This window comes from Phoca vitulina, unplaced genomic scaffold, assembly GCF_004348235.1.
Source record: "Phoca vitulina isolate PV1807 unplaced genomic scaffold, GSC_HSeal_1.0 scaffold23, whole genome shotgun sequence".
Lineage (NCBI taxonomy): Eukaryota > Metazoa > Chordata > Mammalia > Carnivora > Phocidae > Phoca > Phoca vitulina.
The window spans coordinates 26,472,701-26,495,990 of NW_022589726.1; the positions used below are offsets into that span (position 1 = coordinate 26,472,701).

Sequence of the window (23,290 nt, forward strand, 5' to 3'; positions counted from 1 at the left end):
CTGTAGTTTTTAATAAATTGGTCTTGTATCCTGCAACCCTGCTTAACTCATTTATTAGTTATAATAGTTTTTAATTGGATTCTTTGGGATTTTCTATATACACAGTGATGTCATCTACAAATAAACATAGTTTTACTTCTTCCTTGGCAATATGGATGCTGTTTATTTTTTATCTTGCCTCATTACCCTGTCTAAAACTTCTAGAGCATCACTAAATAAAAGTGATGAGAGTAGATATACTTGTCTTATTCCTGATTTTAGGGGAAAGGCATTCAGTCCATCATTAAGTGTGTTAGCTATGAATGTGTTGTAGATGCCTCCAGTCAAGTTGAGGAAGTGCCCTTCTATTCCTAATTTAAGTGGTTTTATCATGAAAGGGTATTGGTTTTTGAAATGCTTCCACATGTACTGAGGTGATCCTGTGGCTCTTGTCCATTACTGTACCAGATATACCAATATAGCATACTGGTTGACTATAGTATGTTGAAACCTTGCCTTCCTAGGAGAAATCCCATTTGGCCATGTAATATCATTCTTTTTATATGTTGCTAGATTTGATTTGATTTGTTGGGAATTTCTCAACTATTTTCATAAGAGATACTGACCTAGTCATTTTCTTGTGAGGTCCTTATCCAGTTTTGATATCAGGGAAATATTGGTCTTCTAAAGTGAATTGGGAAGTATTCCCTCCTCTTCTACTTTTTTGGAAGAGTTTGTGAATAATTAATTCTTTTTTTTTCTTTTTATTAAATTTTAATTCCAGTATAGTTAACATACAGTGTTATATTTCAGGTGTACAATATAGTGATTCAACAATTCTATACAAACTCAATGCTCATCATGATAAATGTTTTCTTAATCCCCATCACCTATTTCACCCATTCTCCCCACCCACCTCCCCTCTGGTAACCATCAGTTTGTTCTCTATAGTCAAAAACCTTTTTTTCTGTTTGTCTCTTTTTTCCTTTGTTTCTTAAATTCACATATGAGTGAAATCATATGAATTTGTCTTTCTGACTTATTTCACTCAGCATTATACTCTCTGGATCTATCCCTGTTATTGCAAATGACAAGATTTCATTCTTTTTTATGGCTGGGTAATATTCCATTGTGTATATATTTATATACACGACCTCCTCTTCTTTTTTTTTAAATTTAATTTTATTATGTTTTGTTAGTCACCATACAATACATCACCAGTTTTTGATGCAGTGATCCATGATTCATTGTTTGCATACAACCCCCAGTGCTCCATGTAGTACGTGCCCTCCTTAATACCCATCACCGGGCTAACCCATCCCCCCACCCCCCTCCCCTCTAGAACCCTCAGTTTGTTTCTCAGAGTCCATAGTCTCTCATGGTTCATCTCTCCTTCCGATTTCCGCCCCCTTCATTTTCCCCTTCCTTCTCCTAATGTCCTCCATGCTATTCCTTATGTTCCACAAAGAAGTGAAACCATATGATAATTGACTTTCTCTGCTTGACTTATTTCACTTAGCATAATCTCCTCCAGTTCCATCCATGTTGATGTAAAAGTTGGGTATTGATCCTTTCTGATGGCTGAGTAATATTCCATTGTATATATGGACCACATCTTCTTTATCCATTTGTCTGTTGAAGGGCATCTCGGCTCTTTCCACAGTTTGGCTAATGTGGACATTGCTACTATGAACATTGGGGTGCATATGGCCCTTCTTTTCACTATATCTGTGTCTTTGGGGTAAATACCCAGTAGTGCAATTGCTGGGTCAGAGGGTAGCTCTATTTTTAAATTTTTGAGGCACTTCCACACTGTTTTCCAAAGTGGCTGTACCAACTTGCATTCCCACCAAGAGTGTAAGAGGGTTCCCCTTTCTCCACAACATCTCCAACATTTGTTTCTTGCCTTGTCCATTTTTGCCATTCTAACTGGTGTAAGGTGGTATCTCAATGTGGTTTTGATTTGAATTTCCCTGATGGCTAATGATGATGAACATATTTTCATGTGTCTGTTAGCCATTTGTATGTCTTCTTTGGAGAAGTGTCTGTTCATGTCTTCTGCCCATTTTTTGACTTGATTATTTGGTTTTTGGGTGTTGAGTTTGAGAAGTTCTTTATAGATCTTGAATACTAGCCCTTTATCTGTAGTGTCATTTGCAAGTATCTTCTCCCATTCTGTGGGTTGCCTCTTTGTTTTGTTGACTATTTCCTTTGCTGTGCAGAAGCTTTTTATCTTGATGAAGTCCCAAAAGTTCATTTTTGCTTTTGTTTCACTAGCCTTTGGAGATGTATCTTGAAAGAAGTTGCTGTGGCCGATGTCAAAGATGTTACTGCCTATGTTCTCCTCTAGGATTTGGATGGATTCCTGTCTCACATTGAGGTCTTTTGTCATTTTGAGTTTATCTTTGTGTATGGTGTTAGAGAACGGTGGAGTTTCATTCTTCTGTATATAGCTGACATGATCTCCTCTTTATCCATTCATCTGTTGATGAACACTTGGGCTGCTTCCATAATTTGGCTATTGTAAATAATTCTGCAATAAACATAGGGGTGCATGTATCCCTTTGAATTAGTGTTTTGGTATTTTAGGGATAAATACCCACTAGGGTGATAACTGGATAATATGGTAGTTCTATTTTTAATTTTTTGAGGAACCTTCATATTGTTTTCCACAGTGGTTGCACCAGTTTGCCTTTTCACCAAAAGTGTACGAGGGTTCCTTTTTCTCCACATCCTCACCAACGCCTGTTGTTTCTTGTGTTGTTGATCTTTGCCATTCTGACAGGTATGAGGTGATATGTCATTGTGGTTTTGATTTGCATTTCCCTGATGATGAGTGATGATGAGCATCTTTTCATGTATCTGTTGGCTATCTATATGTCTTCTTTGGAGAAATATTTGTTCATGTCTTCTGCCCATTTTGTAGTTGGATTATTTGGGGTTTTTTGGTGTTGTGTTATATAAGTTCTTTTTTTTTTTTTTTTAAGAATTTATTTATTTGAAAGAGAGAGAGAGAATGAGCAGGGGGGAGGACCAGAAGGGGAGAGAGAAGCAGACTTCCTGCTGAGCAGGGAGCTCAATGCAGGACTTGATCCCAGGACCCAGGGATCATGACCTGAGCCTAAGGCAGACACTTAACTGACTGAACCGCCTAGGTGCCCTATACAAGTTCTTTATATACTTTGGATACTAAACCTTTATTGGATATGTCATTTGCAATTACTTCTCCAATTCAGTAGGTGCCTTTTAGTTTTCTTGATTGTTTCCTATGCTAGCAGAAGCTTTTTTTTTTGATGTAGTCCCAATAGTTTATTTTTGCTTTTTTTTTTCTCTTGCCTTAGAAGACATATCTAGAAAAATGTTGCTATGGCCAGTGTCAGAGAAACTACTCACATTGTAGTAGGCTCTCTTCAAGGATTTTTATGGTTTCAGGCCTCACATTTAGGTAATTAATCCATTTTTAGTTTATTTTTGTGTATGGTACAAGAAAGTGGCCCAGCTTCACTCTTTTGCATGTAGCTGTCCTATTTCCCCAACACCATTTGTTGAAGAGACCATCTTTTTCCCATTGAATATTCATTCCTCCTCTGTCAAAGATTAATTGAACATATATTCTTGGGTTTATTTCTGGGTTTTCTGTTTTATTCCAATGATCTATGAATTTTTGTGTCAGTACCATACTGTTTTGACTGCTACAGCTTTGTAATATAATTTGAAGTCTGGAATTGTGATACCTCCAATTTTGTTCCTCTTTTTCAAGATCACTTTGGCCATTTGAAATCTGTTGTGGTTCCATACAAATTTTAGGATTGTTTGTTCTAGTTCTGTGAAAAATACTGTTGGTATTTTGATAGGAATTGCATTAGATCTGTAGATTGCTTTGGGTAGTATAAACATTTTAACAATGTTTCTTTTCCCAACCCTTGAGCATGGAATGTCTTTCCATTTTTTGTATTGTCTTCAATTTCTTTCATCAATGTTTTATAATTTTCAGAGTATAGGTCTTTTACCTCTTTGTTTAAGTTCACTCCTAGATATTTTATTGTTTTTTTGTATACTTATAATTGGGATTGTTTTCTTAATTTCACTTTTTGCTGTTTCATTATTAGTATATGGGAATGCAACAGGTTTCTGTACATTGATTTTGTATCCTATGGCTTTACTGAACTCATTTATCAGTTCTAGTATTTTTTTGGAAGAGTATTTAGGCTTTTCTATAATCTCATGTCATCTGCAAATAGAGTTTTGCTTCTTCCCTACCAATTTGGATGCCTTTTATTTCTTTTTGTTGTCTGACTGTTGTGGCTAGGACTTCCAGTATTATGTTGAATAAAAGTGGGAAGAGTGGACATCCTTGTCTTATTCCTGGTCTTAGGGGAAAAATTCTGTTTTTCACTGTTAAATATAATGTTGGTTGTGGATTTTTCACATAAGGTCTTTATTATGTTGAAGTATGTTCCCTCTAGACTTACTTTGTAGAGGTTTTTTTTTTTTTTTTTTTTTTAAAGATTTTTTATTTATTTATTTGAAAGAGAGAGAGAGAGCACATGAGAGGGGGGAGGGTCAGAGGGAGAAGCAGACTCCCTGCTGAGCAGGGAGCCCGATGTGGGACTCGATCCCTGGACTCCAGGATCATGACCTGAGCCGAAGGCAGTCGCTTAACCAACTGAGCCACCCAGGCGCCCGAGGTTTTTTTTTTTTTTATCAGGAGTGGATGTTGTACTTTGTCAAATTCTTTTTCTGCATCTATTGAAATAATCATATGGTTTTTATCCTTTCTCTTGTTGATGTGATGTATCACATTGATTGTTTTATGAATATTGAACTACCACTGCATCCCAGGAACAAATCCCACTTGATTGTGGTGAATAATATTTTTAATGTATTGTTGGATCCAGTTTGCTAGTATTTTCTTGAGGATTTTTGCATCAGAGATATTGGCCTTTAGTTCTCTTTTATTTTGTGGTGTCTATCTGGTTTTTGGTATCAGGGTGATACTAGCCTCATAGAATGAACTTAGAAGTTTTCCTTCCTCTTGTATTTTTTGGAACAGTTTGAGGAGAATTGGTATTAACTCTTTAAGTATTCGGTAGAATTTAACTCTTTAAATATTTGGTAGAATTCACCTGTGAAGCCCTCTGGTCCTGGACTTTTGTTTTGGGAGAGTTTTTGATTATTGATTCAATTTTATTTCTGCTAATTGGTCTGTTCAAATATTCTATTCTTCCTGCTTTAACTTTGTTAGGTTATATGTAGGAACAAAGAGACCAACACTTGATTTTGTTTATTTTCTCTATTTTTTAATTTATTTAATCAATTTTCAGACCATTCTTTATCATTTCTTTATTTCTTCTTGCTTTAGATTTAATTTGCTCTTTTCCAGTATCTTAAGGTGGAAGGTTAGGTTATTGATATATCTTTTTTTTTTTCTCTTTTAATTTAAGCATTTCCCGATTTAGATTTTCTCTTATGTATTTATTTTGCTGCATCCTCTGAGTTTTGGTACATTGTACGTGTACAATGTACATGTGTTCATTTCCATTTATCGTAAAGTATTTTCCATGATCACCTGTGAGGTCTTCTTTGACTTATTGGTTCTTTAAGAGTATAGTGTTTGATTCCCACATATTTGTGAATTTCCCAAATTTCCTTCTGTTATTGAGTTCTTCCCATTGTGATTGGAAAATACACTTTGTATTCTTTATACATGCTCTTAAATGCACTGAGTCTTGTTTTATGGCATAGCATATGGCTATTCTGGAAAATGTTCAATATGTGCTTGGAAAGAATGTGTATTCTGTTGGTGAAATATTCTATAGATGTTTGTCAGGTCTAGTTGGTTTGAAGTATTGTTCAACTTTTCCATTTCCTTGTTGATCTTCTGCCTAGCTGTTCTATTCACTGAAACATTGCAATTATTATTCAATTGTCTATTTCTCACTTTAATCTTATTGTTTCATTTACTTTGTATTTTATTCATTTACTTTGGGATTTTTTTGTATATGATTATAATTTTCATAATTTCCTGATATATCAACACTTTTATCATTATAAAGTATTCTTCTTAAAAAAGATCTTTAAAAGAAATTTTAAAAAATGTTCTTCTTTACCTGAAGTAGCATTTTTTGTTTGTTTTAAAAGTCTAATTTATCTGACATTAGAATGGCCACTCAGCTCACAGATAGTACATGATATATAATTTTATCCCATTTACTTTTAGCCTATTTACATCTTTGGATCTTAAGAGTATCTTCTATAGAGGCACTTTATTGGATCTCTGCCTTTGAATTCTTTAATGATATTGATATTATGTCTTGATTTATATTTGCCATTTTACTTTGTTTTCTATATGTCTCCTGTTGTTTTTTTCCTCCATTTCTTCTTTACTGCTTTCTTTTTTATCAGTTGAATGTTTTTGAGTATAGCATTTTAATTTCCTTAATAACTTTCCCACTATATTTTTAATTGCTTTCTTAATTGCTGCTTAAGAGTTTACAAAATACATCTTAACTTATCAGAATCGACTTCAGATTTATACTACCTAATTCCAGTGAAATATAGAAACATTACTCCTTTATGTGCTCTATTTCCTCTTCCTTTTGTGGTGTTATGTTTGTTATACAATCTACATATGTAACAAACCCACAATACATTTTTATAATAACTTTATATAATTTTATGTTTCTTAGAGAATATGGGAGAAGTAATGAGAGAAATTACATATTTATAGAGATTTTTATTTGAACTGTTATAGTTAGCATTTCTAGGTTTCTTCTTTTCTTCCTGTGGATTTGAGTTATTAGCTGGTGTCATTTCCTTATTCCCAAACAGCTTTGTTTCCACCTGCCTCATTTTTGTCATTATCATCAAATATATTACATTTCTATATTATAGATCACTAATATAATCGTATACTTATTGGCTTATATAATTGTTTTAAAATAAGTTAAGGGTAGAAAGGAAAAGAAATGTGCAATTACAGCATCTTTTATAATTACCTGCAGAATTACCTTTATCAGTACTCTTTGGTTGTTTTGTATTAATGTGTGGTATTACTTGATTTCAACTTGAAGAACTTCCTTTAGCATATCTTGTAAAACAGGTCTACTAATAAACAAATCTTCTCTGTTTGGTTTATCTGTAAATGTCTTTATTTGGCCTTCATTCTTTTTTTTTTTTTTTAAGATTTTACTTATTTATTTGACAGAGAGAGAGAGACAGCGAGAGAGGGAACACAAGCAAGGGGAGTGGGAGAGGGAGAAGCAGGCTTCCCGCCAAGCAGGGAGCCTGATTTGGGGCTCAATCCCAGGACCCTGGGATCATGACCTGAGCTGAAGGCAGACGCTTAACAGCTGAGCCACCCAGGCACCTGGCCTTCATTCTTGAAAGATTGATTTGCTTGTTATAAAATTCTCAACTTATAGTTTTTATTTTCCAGCACTTTAAGTATGTCACCGCACTGTCTTCTGGCTTCTAGATAAAAACATGGAAGTCAGCTATTTATCTTTTGGGGTTCTTATATATGTGGTCATTTATCTCTTGATGCTTTCAGATTCTCTTTGTCTTTGACTTTCATCATCTTTAGTATCACCTATTTGTATGTGGATCTCTGTGTATCTGCCAAACTTGGAATCTATTGAGTTTCTTGAATGTATAGATTAATGAATTTCACCAAATTTGGAAATTTTTCAGGCATTATTTATTCAAACATATTCTCTGCTCCTTTCTCCTTTCCTTCTGGTACTCCCATTATGCATATGTTGGTGCATTTAATGGTGTACCCTTGTTTCTTTGAGTCTCTGTTCATTTTTCTTAATTCTTTTTCTCTCTGTTCTTCAGATTGTATCTTCACTATTGATATCTGTTCAATTCTTTCTTCTGCCTGCTCCAATCTACTGTTTGAGCCCCTCTAGTGAAGTTTTTCTTTTTGGTCATTGTACATTTCAACTCCAGAATTTTCCTTTTCCTCTTTTTCTAAATGTAACTGCTATCTCTGTATTGATATTCTCTATTTGATGAGACGTTATTATCATACCTTTCTTTAAAACATGGTTTTCTTTAGCTCTTTGAACATATTTATAATAGCTGCTTTGAAGTCTTTATCTGCTCAGCCAGACATCTGAAACCTCTTGAAGGCAGTTTCTAATGCCTTTTCCCCCTGAATATGAGTCATCCTTTCCAGCTTCTTTGCATATCTCAATTTTTTGTTGAAAACTGGGCATTTTAGATCATATATTTTAGTAACTGTGGACACTAAATCTCCCCCTCCCCTCTAGGACTTGTTGCTTGCTTGCTTATTTATTTGCTTAGTTCCTTGGCGGGACTATTTCAGTGACATCTATTTTCCCTGTGCAGTCTTTGATGTCACTCCTTGGAAGGCACAGCCTTGGACATGTACACAGTCACTCTGATCCTCCTGGAATGATAGTGTTTTTAGCTGGGATCTCTGTCTCTTTCCCAACTCCCCATTAAGTTTTTAAGCTGGTCTGAATCTACTGATACCATACTCAGCTCTTAGTCTCCCCTAATTGCTAGATGATTGCTCTATTCTTTCAATAACATCCTAGAGGAGTAAATTACTCCATGGTCTGATTCAACTAAATTTAAGCCCTTTGGCCAGGGTAGTATTACAGGGCAGTCTTTGAGGTCAGGTAAGACCTCAAAAGGAGCCCTTCTTAGCTGTCTCTTTCTTTGGTTCTCTCTGTTAAAATCCAATTTGATCTACCATTTTGCTTGTTGCTCTCATTGAACTATCACCCCTTTCCTCTTAGCTGCACACCATTAAAATCTTGTTTTCAATAGCATCTTTAGGCTTGAAATTCTCCCATGTCCTCTCTCAGATAAGCTCATATCCCTTAGAAAAAGCTATGGAACTTTTTGTCCTTACATCTTGACTCTCTCCTAAGGAAGAAACATTGCACTAATTCTGTGGATCTAGGGATAGGACCAACTTCTCAGAGTAACAATCCCACTTTTTAAGCAGAATGCTGAGTCATAGCAGTAGCCCCAGGTCTTCTTGGCTTGCCCTTCTCAGCATAGAACCTCTGCCCTACCAGTGATTTTGAACAGGGTTGATTTGAGTCTTGTGCTCTTAACCTACCATGCCTGGGGTAGATCTTCTGTTCTATGAGTAGGGACTGAGTGGCAGAGCCTCATCCACTCTTGCCTGTAATAAAGCTTCTGTGAACTGGGTGAGATGAGAATTGCTGGTGGTTTGTCCCTCCCAGGGAGAAAACCTAACCCTAAGAGGGAGCTGGGGAAATAGAGTCTTGTGTTCCCATCAAGAGTAAAACTGTCATCTTGCTGAGGTAGGAGGAGGGGCAGGTCATGGTTCAAATGTCACAGACACTGTTTTTACCTAGATATAAATTTTTGTGAATTAGTGTTTTCCATTTGTTGTAGAACCTTAGGATAGTTTTCAGAGACCTTAAATGGTTGTTATATTTTATAATTTTCACCAGTTATGGTTGTTTCGCTGGAGAGTGAGGCCACAGGGCTCCTCAAGTTGCCATTCCAGGAATGTTTCCTCTCTTGGCTATATTTTTAAAGGTAAATAACTTGGCAAGGGAGGCTCATGTTCTTATTTGCTCTTTGAAGCTGGTTAGCTCTATCCATGTCCATTCTTCCCCTTTCCCACTTCGTTCATATTGGTCTGCCAGATGATAGGTCTACTTCCCATAATATGACTCTCTGACCCACATCTTCTATTCAGTTCTCTTCCCAAGACTGTCCTTACCTTGATGAACTCTGAAGTCTTATACTGTGTCTTTTCAGACACCTCTTCTAAAGTCAAGGATGTGTAATCTAAACTTTTTAGCATTTTCAGCAAATTTTTAAAAGACTTATTTATTTATTTTAGAGAGAGAGAGTGCACAAGAAGAGGGAGAGGGAGATGGGGAGAGAAGCAGACTCCCTGCTAAGTTGAGAGCCAAAGCTGGGGCTTGATCTTACAACCCAAGATCATGACTTGAGCCGAAATCAGGAGTCCGATGTTTAACTGACTGAGCCACCCAGGTGCCTCTCAGCAAAATTTTTACTCATGTTTGGATATTTTTAATAACATTTCCATTTAAGTAGAGATTTAATAGAGATTAAGTACAGATTATTCATTCTCCAATGATCAACCCATGTCAAGACTGATCAACTTTGTCCAGCAACCCATCCTTCTTGTAAGCTGTGCCTTCTCATCAAAGATGTGATTAAGGGGGTGCCTGGGTGGCTCAGTCGTTAAGCGTCTGCCTTCAGCTCAGGTCATGATTCCAGGTCCTGGGATCGAGCCCCGCATCGGGCTCCCTGCTCGACGGGAAGCCTGCTTCTCCCTCTCCCACTCCCCCTGCTTGTATTCCCTCTCTCGCTGTGTCTCTCTCTGACAAATAAATAAATAAAATCTTTAAAAAAAAATGTGATTTTAGGAGAAGTAAATTGAGAATGCCACATAGAGTTGTGGAAAGTCTGATACAAGGGCTCAAAGATGCCATTACTTTGGAAAGTTTACCATTTCTGGGAATCCAGTCCTTTTTATTACATGTTGAATTGAGTAAGGTCTGGTCACTGAGACATCAACAAAATTCACAAGAGAGCTGATATTCAAGTAAATCATATACCTGTCAAGTGGAATCAGAACTCTTATCTCGTTTAACTTTCCTAATGGGAAATAACAGAAAAGTTAATTATTATAAATAGAATATTTCTTGATGAGCATGGAATCTGAATAAGAGATGTTAGCACAATCAGGTTTTCAAATGGTAAGATAGCTATTTCCATTAATTTCTAACTCCTTTTCTTAAATTTCAATGTAACCCCTTTTTCCTCCCTGTAATATCTTGAGAAAGATGTAAACTGGGTAATCCCACTTTATACTTAGGAGAAACAGGCATTCCATGTTAATAACCTACCCAAGATCCTTGAGAAAGACAGAGGCAGAACCAGTACCGTAATAAAATATTCCTCTCTACTCATCAAAGTGAGATGCCTCCCTCACATAGCTCTCCAGTATTTCTAGAATGCAAAGTTTTATATCCCACATTAGATGTTATTGGGCATAGATAGGTATGTGCTGTCAGTAGGAATTTTGCCCATCTATATTCATTCTCTATTCAACTGACTTGAGGTTTCTGTTACCAAAAATACAAAATGTCTCATATTCTGGGAAGCCTGGGTGGCTCAGTCAGTGAAGCATCTGCCTTCGGCTCAGGTCATGATCCCAGGGTCCTGAGATCCAGTCCCGCATTGGGCTCTCTGCTCAGCAGGGAGCCTGCTTCTCCCTCTGCCTCTGCTGCTCCCCCTGCTTGTGCTATTTCTCTCCCTCTCTCTGACAAATAAAATCTTTAAAAAAAATCTAGTACTCTTAGAGATGTTCTGTCAAATATATAAACCAGATTCTGTGTTAAGTTATACAACATTTGCATGAATACTCTCCAGATGTTTGATGTCACAGAAAGAACTTATTTTGTTTGGGATTCATCAAAACCACATCCCCTGTGTTTGCATATGACAGGGCACTCTGGGACATGAATGCTAAAAAGAGAATGGTTACATATGGCACTCTTTAGGGAAAATAAACTTTGCCACATTGCAATATAAGATGAAGTTAAGGAGTGTGATGTGACTTTAGAATACATATATCAAAAGTGAAGTAAAGTAAAATGTTTGGTACTTTTCAAAGAGCCACAAAACTTTGACAATAAAACCTAATGTGTATTTCTTCAGCTGTTTTGTAATTAATACTGATCACATAAGAGCAAGAGAAATAACCACATTCAGCCAATGTCAGTAGATCATGGCCAGCATCTATTTTGAATATTCAGAGCCAGTTAAATATTTTGAACATGTATTTTTTTACTATAAGAAAATAGAATTTGATATATATCTGCAAGGTCTACCTTTTTTATTACATTGTTTAGATTATCTCTCTCCTTATCTTTGCCTGCTTGATCTGTCTTGTTACTAAAAGTGGTATATTAAAATTTCCTATTGGGGGTTTCTATCTATCTATGTATACTTTCATCTCCTGTAGTTTTGCTTCATAAAATTTGCTGTGTTATTCAATTCATAATATTTACGTGTTATTTCTTCATTGTAGATTATGGTTTCTAATACTTACTTGTCATGTTTTCCTGATTTGAGGCTTGAATTCTACTTTGTCCCTTAGGATTGCTGCCCCTCTTCTTTGTTCGTGTTCATTTTCCTTGTACATTTTCTGCTTATCCTTTTAATTTCAGCCTTTATGAATCACTTTAAGTGTGTCTCTTACATATAACATGTTGTTGGGTTTCATTTGCAAGTGAATTGAAAAATTTATTCTTTAAATAAAATGTTACACCCATTCACATTTAAAAAAATTTTTGTAACATACAGAAAAATTATCCTTTTTAGTATACAGTTTTAACACATGTACAGATTTGTTTTACCATCATCATAATTAGCATATAGGACAGTTCCCTCGCACTCCCTTCATGGAGTCAATTTCTCCCTTGGACCTAACTCCTGGTAAACACTGATCTCTTCTCTCTTGCTATAGTTTTGCCTTTTCTGGAATGTCATACAAATGTCATATAAATGGAATCATACAGTGTATGACCTTTTAAGATTGGCTTTCTTCACTCAACATAATGCCTTTGAGATTCATCTGTGTTGTTGCAGGTGTCAGTAATTTGTTCCTTTTTTATTGCTGAGAAAATAATTCTATCACACAGATGTTGTACAGTTGTCCTATTGTTTGTCCATTCATTCACTGGAAGAATATGGGTTGATTACAGTTTGGGGAGATTATGAATAGAGCTGATATGCACATTTGTGTACAGGTATTTGTGTGAACATACATTTTCATTTCTCTGGGATAAGTACCCTATGAGTGGGATTGTAGGGTCATATGGTATGTGTATGTTTAACTTATAAGAAACTACCAAACTGTTTTACAGAGTAGCTTTATTATTTTGTATTCCCACTAGTGAAGATTTAAATTGTAGTTGCTTTGCTTCCCTGCCAGCACTTAGTATTGTCAAGTTTTCTGTCCCTCTGCCCCCCCGATATTCTGTGGACTTTCATTGTGGTTTTAATTTGCATTTCACTAATGGTTAAAGATGTTAAATATCTTTCATGTGCTTATTGGTCATCTGCATATCTACTTTGGTAAAATGTGTGTTAGAGTCTTTTGCTCATTTTAAAAATTGGATTGTTCATTCCCTACTGTTTAATTTTGAGAGTTCTTTACATATTCTGGATACAAGTCTTTTGTTACATATGACATTTGCAAATATTTTTTCCTGGTCTTTCTTTTAAGTGTCTTTCACACAGCAAAAATCTTAAATTTTAATGAAATCAAATTTATTATTTTTTTCCTATATGGGTTGTGCAAGTAGTTTCATATTGAAGAACTCTTTGACTAACTCCAAGTTACAAAGATTTTCTCCTGTTTCCTTGAAAAATTTGTATAGTTTTATAGTTTTACACTTAGACCTATGATTGATTTTGAATTAATTTTGTGTGAAGTCTGATGGTTTTTACATGTAGACATCCAATTGTCCGAAAACCATTTGTTGAAAAGACAGTGTTTTCTTCACTTAATTGCCTTTCCACCTTTGTCAAAAACCAAGTGGACATATTTATGTGGGTCTATTTCTGGACTGTTCTGTTCCATTGATCTACCTACCTCTCACAGCAGTGTCTTGGTTATGGTAGCTTTTTGATAAGCATTAAAATAAGGTAGTATGGGTCCTTCAAGTTTATTCTTTTTAAAAATTGTTTTAACTATTTTAATTTCTTTGTCTTTTCATATAAATTTTAGAATCAGTTCTCTAGAGCTACAAAAATTCCCAATGAAATTTTTTTTCAAAGATTTTATTTATTTATCAGAGAGAGAGACAGTGAGAGAGGGAACACAAGCAGAGGGAATGGGAGAGGGAGAAGCAGGCTTCCCGCTGAGCAGGGAGCCCGACGCAGGGCTCAATCACGACCTGAGCTGAAGGCAGACGCTTAATGACTGAGCCACTCAGGCATCCCCCCAGTGGAATTTTTATTATAATTGCATTAGATTATAGATCCCTTTCATAATAAAATACGTACAACACATTTTAAAATTATAAAAGTATGATGGTGTAGAGCACCCATGAACCAACCAGTCAATAAGAGAAGTAGAACATTAAAACTTGTATCTACCTCTATGGTTCTTCTCTTATACCCATAAGTACTTTTTTCTTTGATGCAGTTAATAACTCAAGGACAGATATTCCAATTTGTTGAATTATTGGATCTTTGGATCACCTTTCACTCATGATTTTGCTGTTAGAATTTTACTCCTTATGGTTGCCTAATCTAAAAAAATGTTGAGAGTAGAAGAGGTGGTAAACCTCATACTACTTTTTAAAAAACAAATTTTTAGTAGCTACGTTGAACTAATTTTAAGTTAAAGATTAGGTTTAAGGAGGTTTGCATTTTAATCTTAAATGAAATATGGAACTGAAATAATTAATTTATTCAATCATTTATTACTTCTGAAGTTCCATAGGAACATACCAGTACCTTTTTTATGTTATATGGAAATAAGTAAATATGTCCTGTAATTCTCTACAGTTCATTACATTTATTTATATACATATGCTACTTTACTTATTTATTTTTCCCCAGTTTTAGTGAAATACAATTGTCATATAACATTGCATTAGTGTAAAGTGTACAAGATAATGATTTAATTATGTATATATTGCAAAATGATCACCATAGGAAGTTTAATTAACTTCCATCCCCTCACTTAGTTACAAAATCTTTTTCTTGGGATGAGAACTTTTAAGATCTACTTTCTTAGCAACTTTCAAATATACAGTGCAGTATTATTAACTATAATCACCAGGCTGCATATTACATTCCCAGAATTTATCTTGTAACTGGAACTTTGTATCTTTTGACCATGGGTGAGGACCTATTCACCCTGAACCTCCCTGGCAACTACCAATCTGTTCTTCACTTAAAAGATTTAGAGTGAGATATGTCTTTGTACTGCCACAGTACTCGACACCATGTCTGTCACTCAGGTAATCTTGAACGAGTAAGTGAAATGTATTTTTATGTCTATCAATACTATCTCAAATTTCAGATGAATTGTTTTACCATTTCTTTGAGATTATATTATGTTGCTTTTTAATGAAGACTAAGGACATAAGTAAAGCTCATGAAAATTAGTCTGGAGAAATGGAGCAATAGATATTTCTAGTCCAACCAATTGTGTTAACACCACCTAAGTCTCTCAATAGTCAGTCGGGATTTTTTCCTTTCACTTCCAGTGTATGTACATTTGAATGCTTCCTAGCAACCTTGGCGGGGCGGTGGCGGGGGGGGGGGGGGGGAGGGGGGGTGCCAGTAAAGGATTAGTGAAAGTGTAGAATGTTAGGTTGTGAAAACATTCTATGACCCCAGTGGGGCATTCAATAAGTGCCTGGTTATAGGAAACCTACATCACAGAATATATTTCTATTTTAAGGGAACTTTATTTGGTGAGAAACCTACTTATGAGTTAATGTAGGATGAAGATATTCAATGCAAAACTTGTATCAGGTTGACTATCAAGTATTAGAGTAGTTAGAATTAGTTCTTTTTTAAGTATTTACCAGTATAAAATACCAATGTGTCTAGTGTTAATGTCATTCATTATCATGGCATATGAAAGGTTTAGATGTGTAATTGTGTATTTATGTGTAATACTAAAATTTAATATTTATAATGCACTTAATTCATTCAAAAACACTAAGTACCCAAGCCCTATTCTGGACTCTGAGAATACAGCAATGAAATATCTAGGTCATGTTCTAAATTTATAATTAAATGATGTATGTAATAAATTTTTGTTTGGAATTTGTCTAAACATTATTTCTCTTATAGGGAAAATTCTCCATTTATTAAAATTGTATTATAAATGTATTGAATTTATTTTTATTTTAATTAAGAAATAACTTAGATTTCTTAGCAATAAACTAAATTGATATATAATTCTTTTAGCAATAGTAATAATTTACAATATATATATTTGAAATCTATTTTACTTTTCCTTTCATGACAAGATAATATTTTCATTCATATAATGTAATGTAACCCCTAATATTTTATCACAGTCTTGCTCAAGATTCATGAGGCTTAGGCTGTGGGATATAGTGATGTGATCCAAGATTATCACTCTGAATCTATGTATATTTGAACATTGGCAGTAGGCTTAATTAGCATTAATTAATTCTATTTTTCAATGTGTAATTCTGTACTGCAAGATCATATAAATGTGCCAGAATTTTACCCATTTTAGTAACACATTTTCTCAATTAACAGACATTTAAGGTTTAATTTTTAACAGAGATAGTCTGAAGTATTTTGACATGAAAAAGGTTCTTGTGTCTTGAAAAGAATTAGATCATAAAGCCACTAGGGGGCTCACACACTGTGTGTAAATCATGTGGCATCGCACATCCCATATACACTTCTGGGTACTTTAAAAAGAACGTAATAGCTGGGACAATGATAATACATTCCGTAGTTTTGTGTGGGGGGTTAAGAAGTAATATTTTTATGGCAACCGAGAAGGGCACATTGACAGGAGATTCTAGAAAATACATTAAACAGGGGAATTATTATCAGGGAAGTTAGCAAGAAAGGGTCAAAAATAGAAATGGGAGAAATGTTAAGTCTGGTATTAGTCCCTACGAACATCCCTTCTTAAGATTTGCCTATTGCTCCAAGAACACTAACTCTAGCTGTCAAGTCTTAGAGTCCTAGGGTTGGACAGAGTTACTTGTGCACAAATCACATTATACAGTATTGATTCAGATACCTCGTATTGAGAAGATGTTATTTGTAATCAAATTTTTTTTTTATTTGTAATCAATTTTTTTAAAAAAATGTTAGCTGGTCCATTTCCTTTAGAGTGAAGTTGTATCCGTATTCTTTCATTTTGGGCACCTGAGTGGCTCAGTCACCTAAGCATCCGACTCTTGATTTTGGCACAGGTCATGATCTCAGGGTCAGGAGATTGAGCCCTTCCTCTCTCTCTGCACTGGGCGTGGAGCCTGCTTAAGATTCTCTCACCCTCTCCCTCTGCCCCTCCTCTGTGCCCACTCTCTTTCCCTCTCTCAAAAAAAATATTTTTTCATTTTTTTAAAGGAAGACCCTTGAAAAGCAATTTGAGGCCTTTCTTATATAATTCAAATTCAGGTGTTTCTTTCGAGTATTTTTAAATATTTTATGAATTTCATCTATTTTGTTTTGTTTACAATCTAGGGACAGTTCAGCATTAACTTGGCAGGAACTGGAATGAAGATATCCAGCACAGCAAAGTGGCTTGCTCAGGGGAGTTATGCCTCTGTCATCATACACAGGTCACAAGTAAGTCCTGCTGGACCAAAATGCTTGTTTGAAATACTTCTGTGCTGTGAACTAGAATTAAAGGTCCTTTACCTTAACTTTAGAGTTATAAAGTTAATGACTAATGAGTTATTGCATAGATGAGGCATATTACATATGATGGGGCATAATATTAATCTATGAAATAATGAAACTGGGGTAATTTTTATAATATACATAGGTGGTCTTATATGCATATAAATTCATGTATAGGCTACCGATATCTGAACCTGAAATATCAAATGCCAGGGCATATAGATTCTATCTAGCTCAAGTTTGGGGCTAATGACTTGAAATTCATGTACTTCAAAAAGAGGTAGTACTGTTAGCTATATTTTAATTATTAAAGATTTGTTGGTTTTAATATTTCAAAGTGAGGAGTAGGTGTTTGGTTTATTTACCTCACTGTTTGGATTTAGGGATGGGGTGGCCATTTTTCATTTAGCATGTAGTCTTTATAGTTTCTGTAAGAATTAGGACTATTTTTATGGTTGTGTGCATATTTTCCTCTGCCTTTATGCGGATAACATCGTACTTGGCTTTTACAGGTAGGACACATCTAATTTTGCTGGAATAGTGTCCTGGCACATACACTTCACGAGATGGCTCCTGTTACTGACAGTGACCGTGCCTCAGATAGCTTGACTCTATCTAGCATAAATCAGGAGCTATTTTCTAAGTGTTCTCACCTATGTTGCTAGTCAATCAGCACCATCAACGGCCCCTGCCCATTCTGTTTTATGGTTTTTCTTTCTTTGGATAAAAGTGACTTTTTTTACACTTGTATCAATATTATTTGTAATGAAATTCAATTTTCTAATATTCATAGACTAAAACATTCTATTTCTGAAGACTACAAAACTGAGTTTTAATTAACGAAGAATTTAAATTTTGTATTATTTCTGTCATTTGGGTAAGAAGTCAGCTTTTAGGACAAACAGCTATTTTTAAATTTTTATTTGGCATATTTAGGTCTAATCCCTTTTGGTAGAAGAATGGGAATAAATTAATTAAAGTATATTCTGAGCAGGTCTCAGTGTAAAAGAGCTCAATGAAATACTTTGACCTTACTTATCCAGCTTTTAGATATCTTTTGGTTAATTATAAAGTGGTCACCAGTAGATATGAATATTCAGTATAATCATTCCTTTTGCTTCTATTTAAGTTCCATTCTAAAGATTAAGTAATTATTTAATCTACTGAGAATCTCTAGCTTGATCCAAAAATATTGCACATGAAAATATTTCCTGAAACCTGTGGCCTGGTATGAAGCGGAGACTGGTGGAACCCACATTTACATATGGAAATGCAAACTTCTTTTCATTTGCCAGGACATTTAATCAAGATTAGGTTTTTACTTAAACAATCTGGGAATAGGAATGTACATAAATGGGAATTTTTACTGCCATTCCTTTCTTCTCTGTTTACTTAGATTCTTGAGAGCTAAGAAAAATTTCTGAAAGAAAAGGCCACTTCAAAAGCCCCTGATCTCAGAACAGTCTTTATCCCAAAATGTTCTAGGAACTCAGTTTCCTTCTCTGCCCTCCCTCTTTAGATCAAAAACAAAACAAACCCCCAAAACAAAAAAAACCTCACTTTCTCCAGAAACTCATACAGGAGCTCAAACTGTTTTTGCCTCATCCTATCAAATTGTCCTCAGTCCTTTGACTTTTGGACCAAGGATGGAAGGGAGTCTAGAGAGAACATCTGTCCCACCCCTCTCACCAGCCTCTGTCAACCTATTCCTCAATGAACGGCTCTGATTTTCTCAAACAAACAAACAAACAAACAAAAATCTCCCTTCTTAGTTCTTTTCTTTTTTTTATTTAAAAAAATTTTTAATTATGTTATGTTAATCACCATACATTACATCATTAGTTTTTGATGTAGTGTTCCATGATTCATTGTTTGCGTATAACACCCAGTGCTCCATTCAGTACGTGCCCTCTTTAATACTTGACCTTAACTGTATACAAGTCATATTCTCTCCCATTAACCTCAAACATCTCATGGAAGCCTTAGAAACACAGCTTGAAGTATAGAATTTGTGATAAAATGGGGGGAGAAAACTGGACTGAAAGCAGTAATTATATTATAAGTTTGTATATTTCTTATTTAGCCTGTGAGAATCTTATATAACATCATGTAAATATTGGACAGCAAATTGGGAGAGGTTTTAACAACCTCACTGAAGCAAATAGACACCTTGATGAAAAATATGTGGATTGAGATGAATTGTCTAAATTATAATATGGTTTATAATCATCAAGTAGCTAATCTGAATCTCAGATTATCTGATTCCCATGACCACCAATTTCAACTAATCCTGAAATGGTATGATCTTTGACCTCAAATGTAATATAGGAAACTTTGGCTAATGATTTCAGCCGCATGATTCAAAGCATTTGCTTTTTCTGCCTATGTACGGTGATACCAGCTTGTGCCCGATTCTCCTATATTTCTGCCTCTTCCTATTTTCAGGATGGAATCAAAGTCTACGGCAGATGTGGAGGGTTCTGTGGAAAGTGTGTTCCTCACATGACTACTGGTCTCCCAATTCAAGTAGTATGAACATTCAGAAGTGGGAAGTATGAGGAGATATTCTCTGGAATATCTGCAAATAACCGGTGCTCGTTTCCTTACTCTTCCCTTCCTGAGATTTCCATGTCCAAAATGTCTGTGCTTTTTTTTTTTCTTTCAGGGTGCTCATCAGGGAATCAAATCACTGCTTAATATTTCCAAAGCCTTCAAAATAAACTTAACAGATATGTGACTCTAATTAGGAACTTTTTAAAAGGACAGAATAATTTATGGTATAATGTACAGAGATATTTGAATGAATTATACCAAGATAATGTTGCTGTTAACAAACAGCTTGGACTGGATCACAGTTATATTATGCCTATAAACACACATATAAATCTCTACTCAATATTGTACTGTACAATGAATGTTTATTCTACTTGTTAAAATGGAGCAAGTAAAAATTAGGAAAATGAATTTATTTAAAATACCTATAAACATTATTGAATCTGTCAGATAAATAGCAAATCCATAGTCACATCAAAAAAGTACATAGCCATTATACTTTCTACTGATACAGCTTAGATACCTTGTTTTATATTTCCTTAAATTTTAAATTGTGGGTTATGGTGCTTCAAATAAAAAAAATCATCCTAAAAATGCAGTACACTTTTATATTAAAATATATGCTTGGGTTAAATACTAAATATGAAAATTTGTGGATATAAAACAGAAGAAGATATGATGTAATAGAATTTTCCTTAAAACACCTACCTCTAATTTGATTGTACTTATAAGAGCAATACATTGTTTTTATAATGTTTATATTCTGTCTCTATAACTCATATATGTATATATTAACTCTTAAAAAATCTATTTTCTCAAAGTTATGTACTGTATTTTATTAATCAAGTAAAGAAATTAGAATTATTGAAATTTTGAAACTCTTATTTTGGTAGACAAAATTATGTTTACATAAGCAAAATTTTTATTAGAGATGTTCAAGTTATTTTATATCTGAGGTTTCTCAAAGCCAAAACCTAAAAGATAGTATAAAAATTAACTATTCGTGGGCAAATTCTCAGGTTGTAAGAGATTTTTTTTCAGGTGAATAATTTGTGTATTATATAACAATATGATTTTTAAAAGAATCATAGACAATATTTTTCTAAGGCAACTTACTTTGTAAACCAAAAAATGAATCTACTAATAGATTTTTGCCAGTAAATAGTAGTATACTAGTTTTATCCACAAAGTATTTTTCCGATTTATTATTATTTATTTTTCCCCAAACATTTTTTCCCCAAACATATATTGTACCATATAAGGTACTAAAGCAATTTTGTGCCAATGTGGTTAAATAAACATTTAAGGATCTCTGTATCAGAAATGAAGTATTTTGCACTATGTGCCTTAAACCAGTTACAACCATTAATACAAAATGTGTAACATTTTCTAGAAAAGTTTTCATTCATAAAATCTTATAGCTTATAAACATTTAAATAATAAACATATTTGTGTGATACATTAGCATTTTGTTTTCATTTTCCTTACATGTTAAAAAAAAAAAAGAATCCTTTACCAAAAAATCTATAACCCTAAAACCACTCCAGAAATTCAAATAACTTTTTTTTTTTTAAGATTTTATTTATTTGACAGAGAGAAGCACAGAGAGAGAGGGAACACAAGCAGGGGGAGTGGGAGAGGGAGAAGCAGGCTTCCCGCTGAGCAGGGAGCCCAATGCAGGGCTCGATCCCAAGACCCTGGGATCATGACCTGAGCCGAAGGCAGACGCTTAACGACTGAGCCACCCAGGCACCCTCAAATAACTTTTTATTCAAATTGTTGCAGTTGGAATGGAAATGGCTCATGTCTGCTATACACCCTTCTCATGGCAGAGGGAATATGGGCAGGAGGCTGACAAAAACTTGCAATGCTTTTAAAAGCTTCTGTTTATACAAGGGATACTCATGTCATTGAATATATACTCATATTCAATTGGCCAAATGAAATCATATAACCAAATCCTAGTCATTGGGTCAGGGAAATATATTCTTCCTACAGGGAAGGATTGCCAGGCACGGGGAACTGGGTGAGGACTTAGAATTCTCTCCTAAGGGGAGGGAGCATATTCTTGTAAACAATAATATGTTTTACCCATCCATCTTCAACTTCCCTAGAAATTGTCAAAGTACTATCCAAAGCAGTTAAATCAATTTAAATCACTGCTGGTAAGGTGTAAAAATTTTTAGAGTATCCACATCCTCAATGGTACATGAATTTTTTAAAAATCTGATCTGCTGGGGTATAGCATAGTATTGCATTATTTGAATATTTATATTTATCTGATTACTAGATTGGATGAGGATTCTTATATATATATTTTGCTATTAGGTTTCTTTTTCTGAGAATTGCTTGATCATTTTTTATTCTCTTTGCCTCTCTTCTCCCCCATCTTTCCCATACCCCCTTTCTTATACTCCCCATCCCACTCCTCACTTCATTAAAAAAAAAAAGAAAAGAAAAGAAACAAACATGAGGGAGTAAAGCATTTTATGTGAATGTGATTTAAAACATTTGAGAATCTCTTATTAAAAAGCATACTTTTGATTCTACCTTAAATTAATTACAAATATTAATATGCAGTACATAGTAATTTTCTATATTTGTTTATCATTTAAGATGAAGCATTCTCTACATGTATTTTATCTACTTTTCCCACTCTTTAAGGAGCAGGATTTCTCTGCTCATGTTGAAGTCCAGTCCCCCAACCTCTGCTCTTGATTTCTTCTCACTCTGAATTCTCCAGAACCTTTCCCCAGAGATTATTCTCTCTCCCTCCCTTTCCTTTCTCTCCCCACTGGCTCCTTCATCCAAAACACAACATGTTCAATTCTCTCCATTTTATTTTATTTTTTACTATTTTTTAAAAATTTTATTGAAGTACAGTTGACTTACAATGTTTATTAGTTTTAGGTGCATACCATAGGGATCCCACAATTCCAAACATTACACAGTGCTAGCCATGATAAATGTAGTCACCACCTGTCACCATATAATCTTATTACAATATTATTGACTGTATTTCCTAAACTACACTTTTCACCCTGTGACTTGTTTATTTTATAACTAGGAGTTATGAAGTATATTTCACTCATTCCCCCCATCTCCCTCCCTTCTGTGGACCACCAGTTTGTTCTCTGTATTTATGAGTCTGTTTCTGTTTGTTTGTTCTGTTTCTTAGATTCCACATATAAGTGAAATCATATAGTATTTGTCTTTCTCTGTCTGAATTATGTCACTTAGCATGATACGCTAGGTCCTCTTCTATTTTAAAACAAAAATATGTCTCCCCCCTCACCCATCACTACTCACTGTTCTTCCTCTTATTTTCTGAGAGAAACTTCTG

General features: G+C 34.7%; 1 protein-coding gene across 6 annotated transcripts in view; it reads left to right on the forward strand.

Annotated features, from left to right (window-relative positions):
• The window catches only part of ADAMTS20 (ADAM metallopeptidase with thrombospondin type 1 motif 20), a 167,365-nt gene extending 145,965 nt beyond the window's left edge, over positions 1 to 21,400 (forward strand). For 5 of the 6 annotated variants that reach the window (XM_032421115.1, XM_032421120.1, XM_032421119.1 and 2 more), the window contains one exon: positions 17,236 to 19,152. In XM_032421115.1, the coding sequence (XP_032277006.1) occupies positions 17,236 to 17,463 (228 nt within the window). In that variant the 3' untranslated portion in view covers positions 17,464 to 19,152. Of the gene's footprint in view, positions 1 to 17,235; positions 19,153 to 19,839 lie in introns of those variants that run through there. The other variant, XM_032421117.1, reaches the window with a different exon arrangement.
• Positions 21,401 to 23,290: the final 1,890 nt, after the last annotated feature.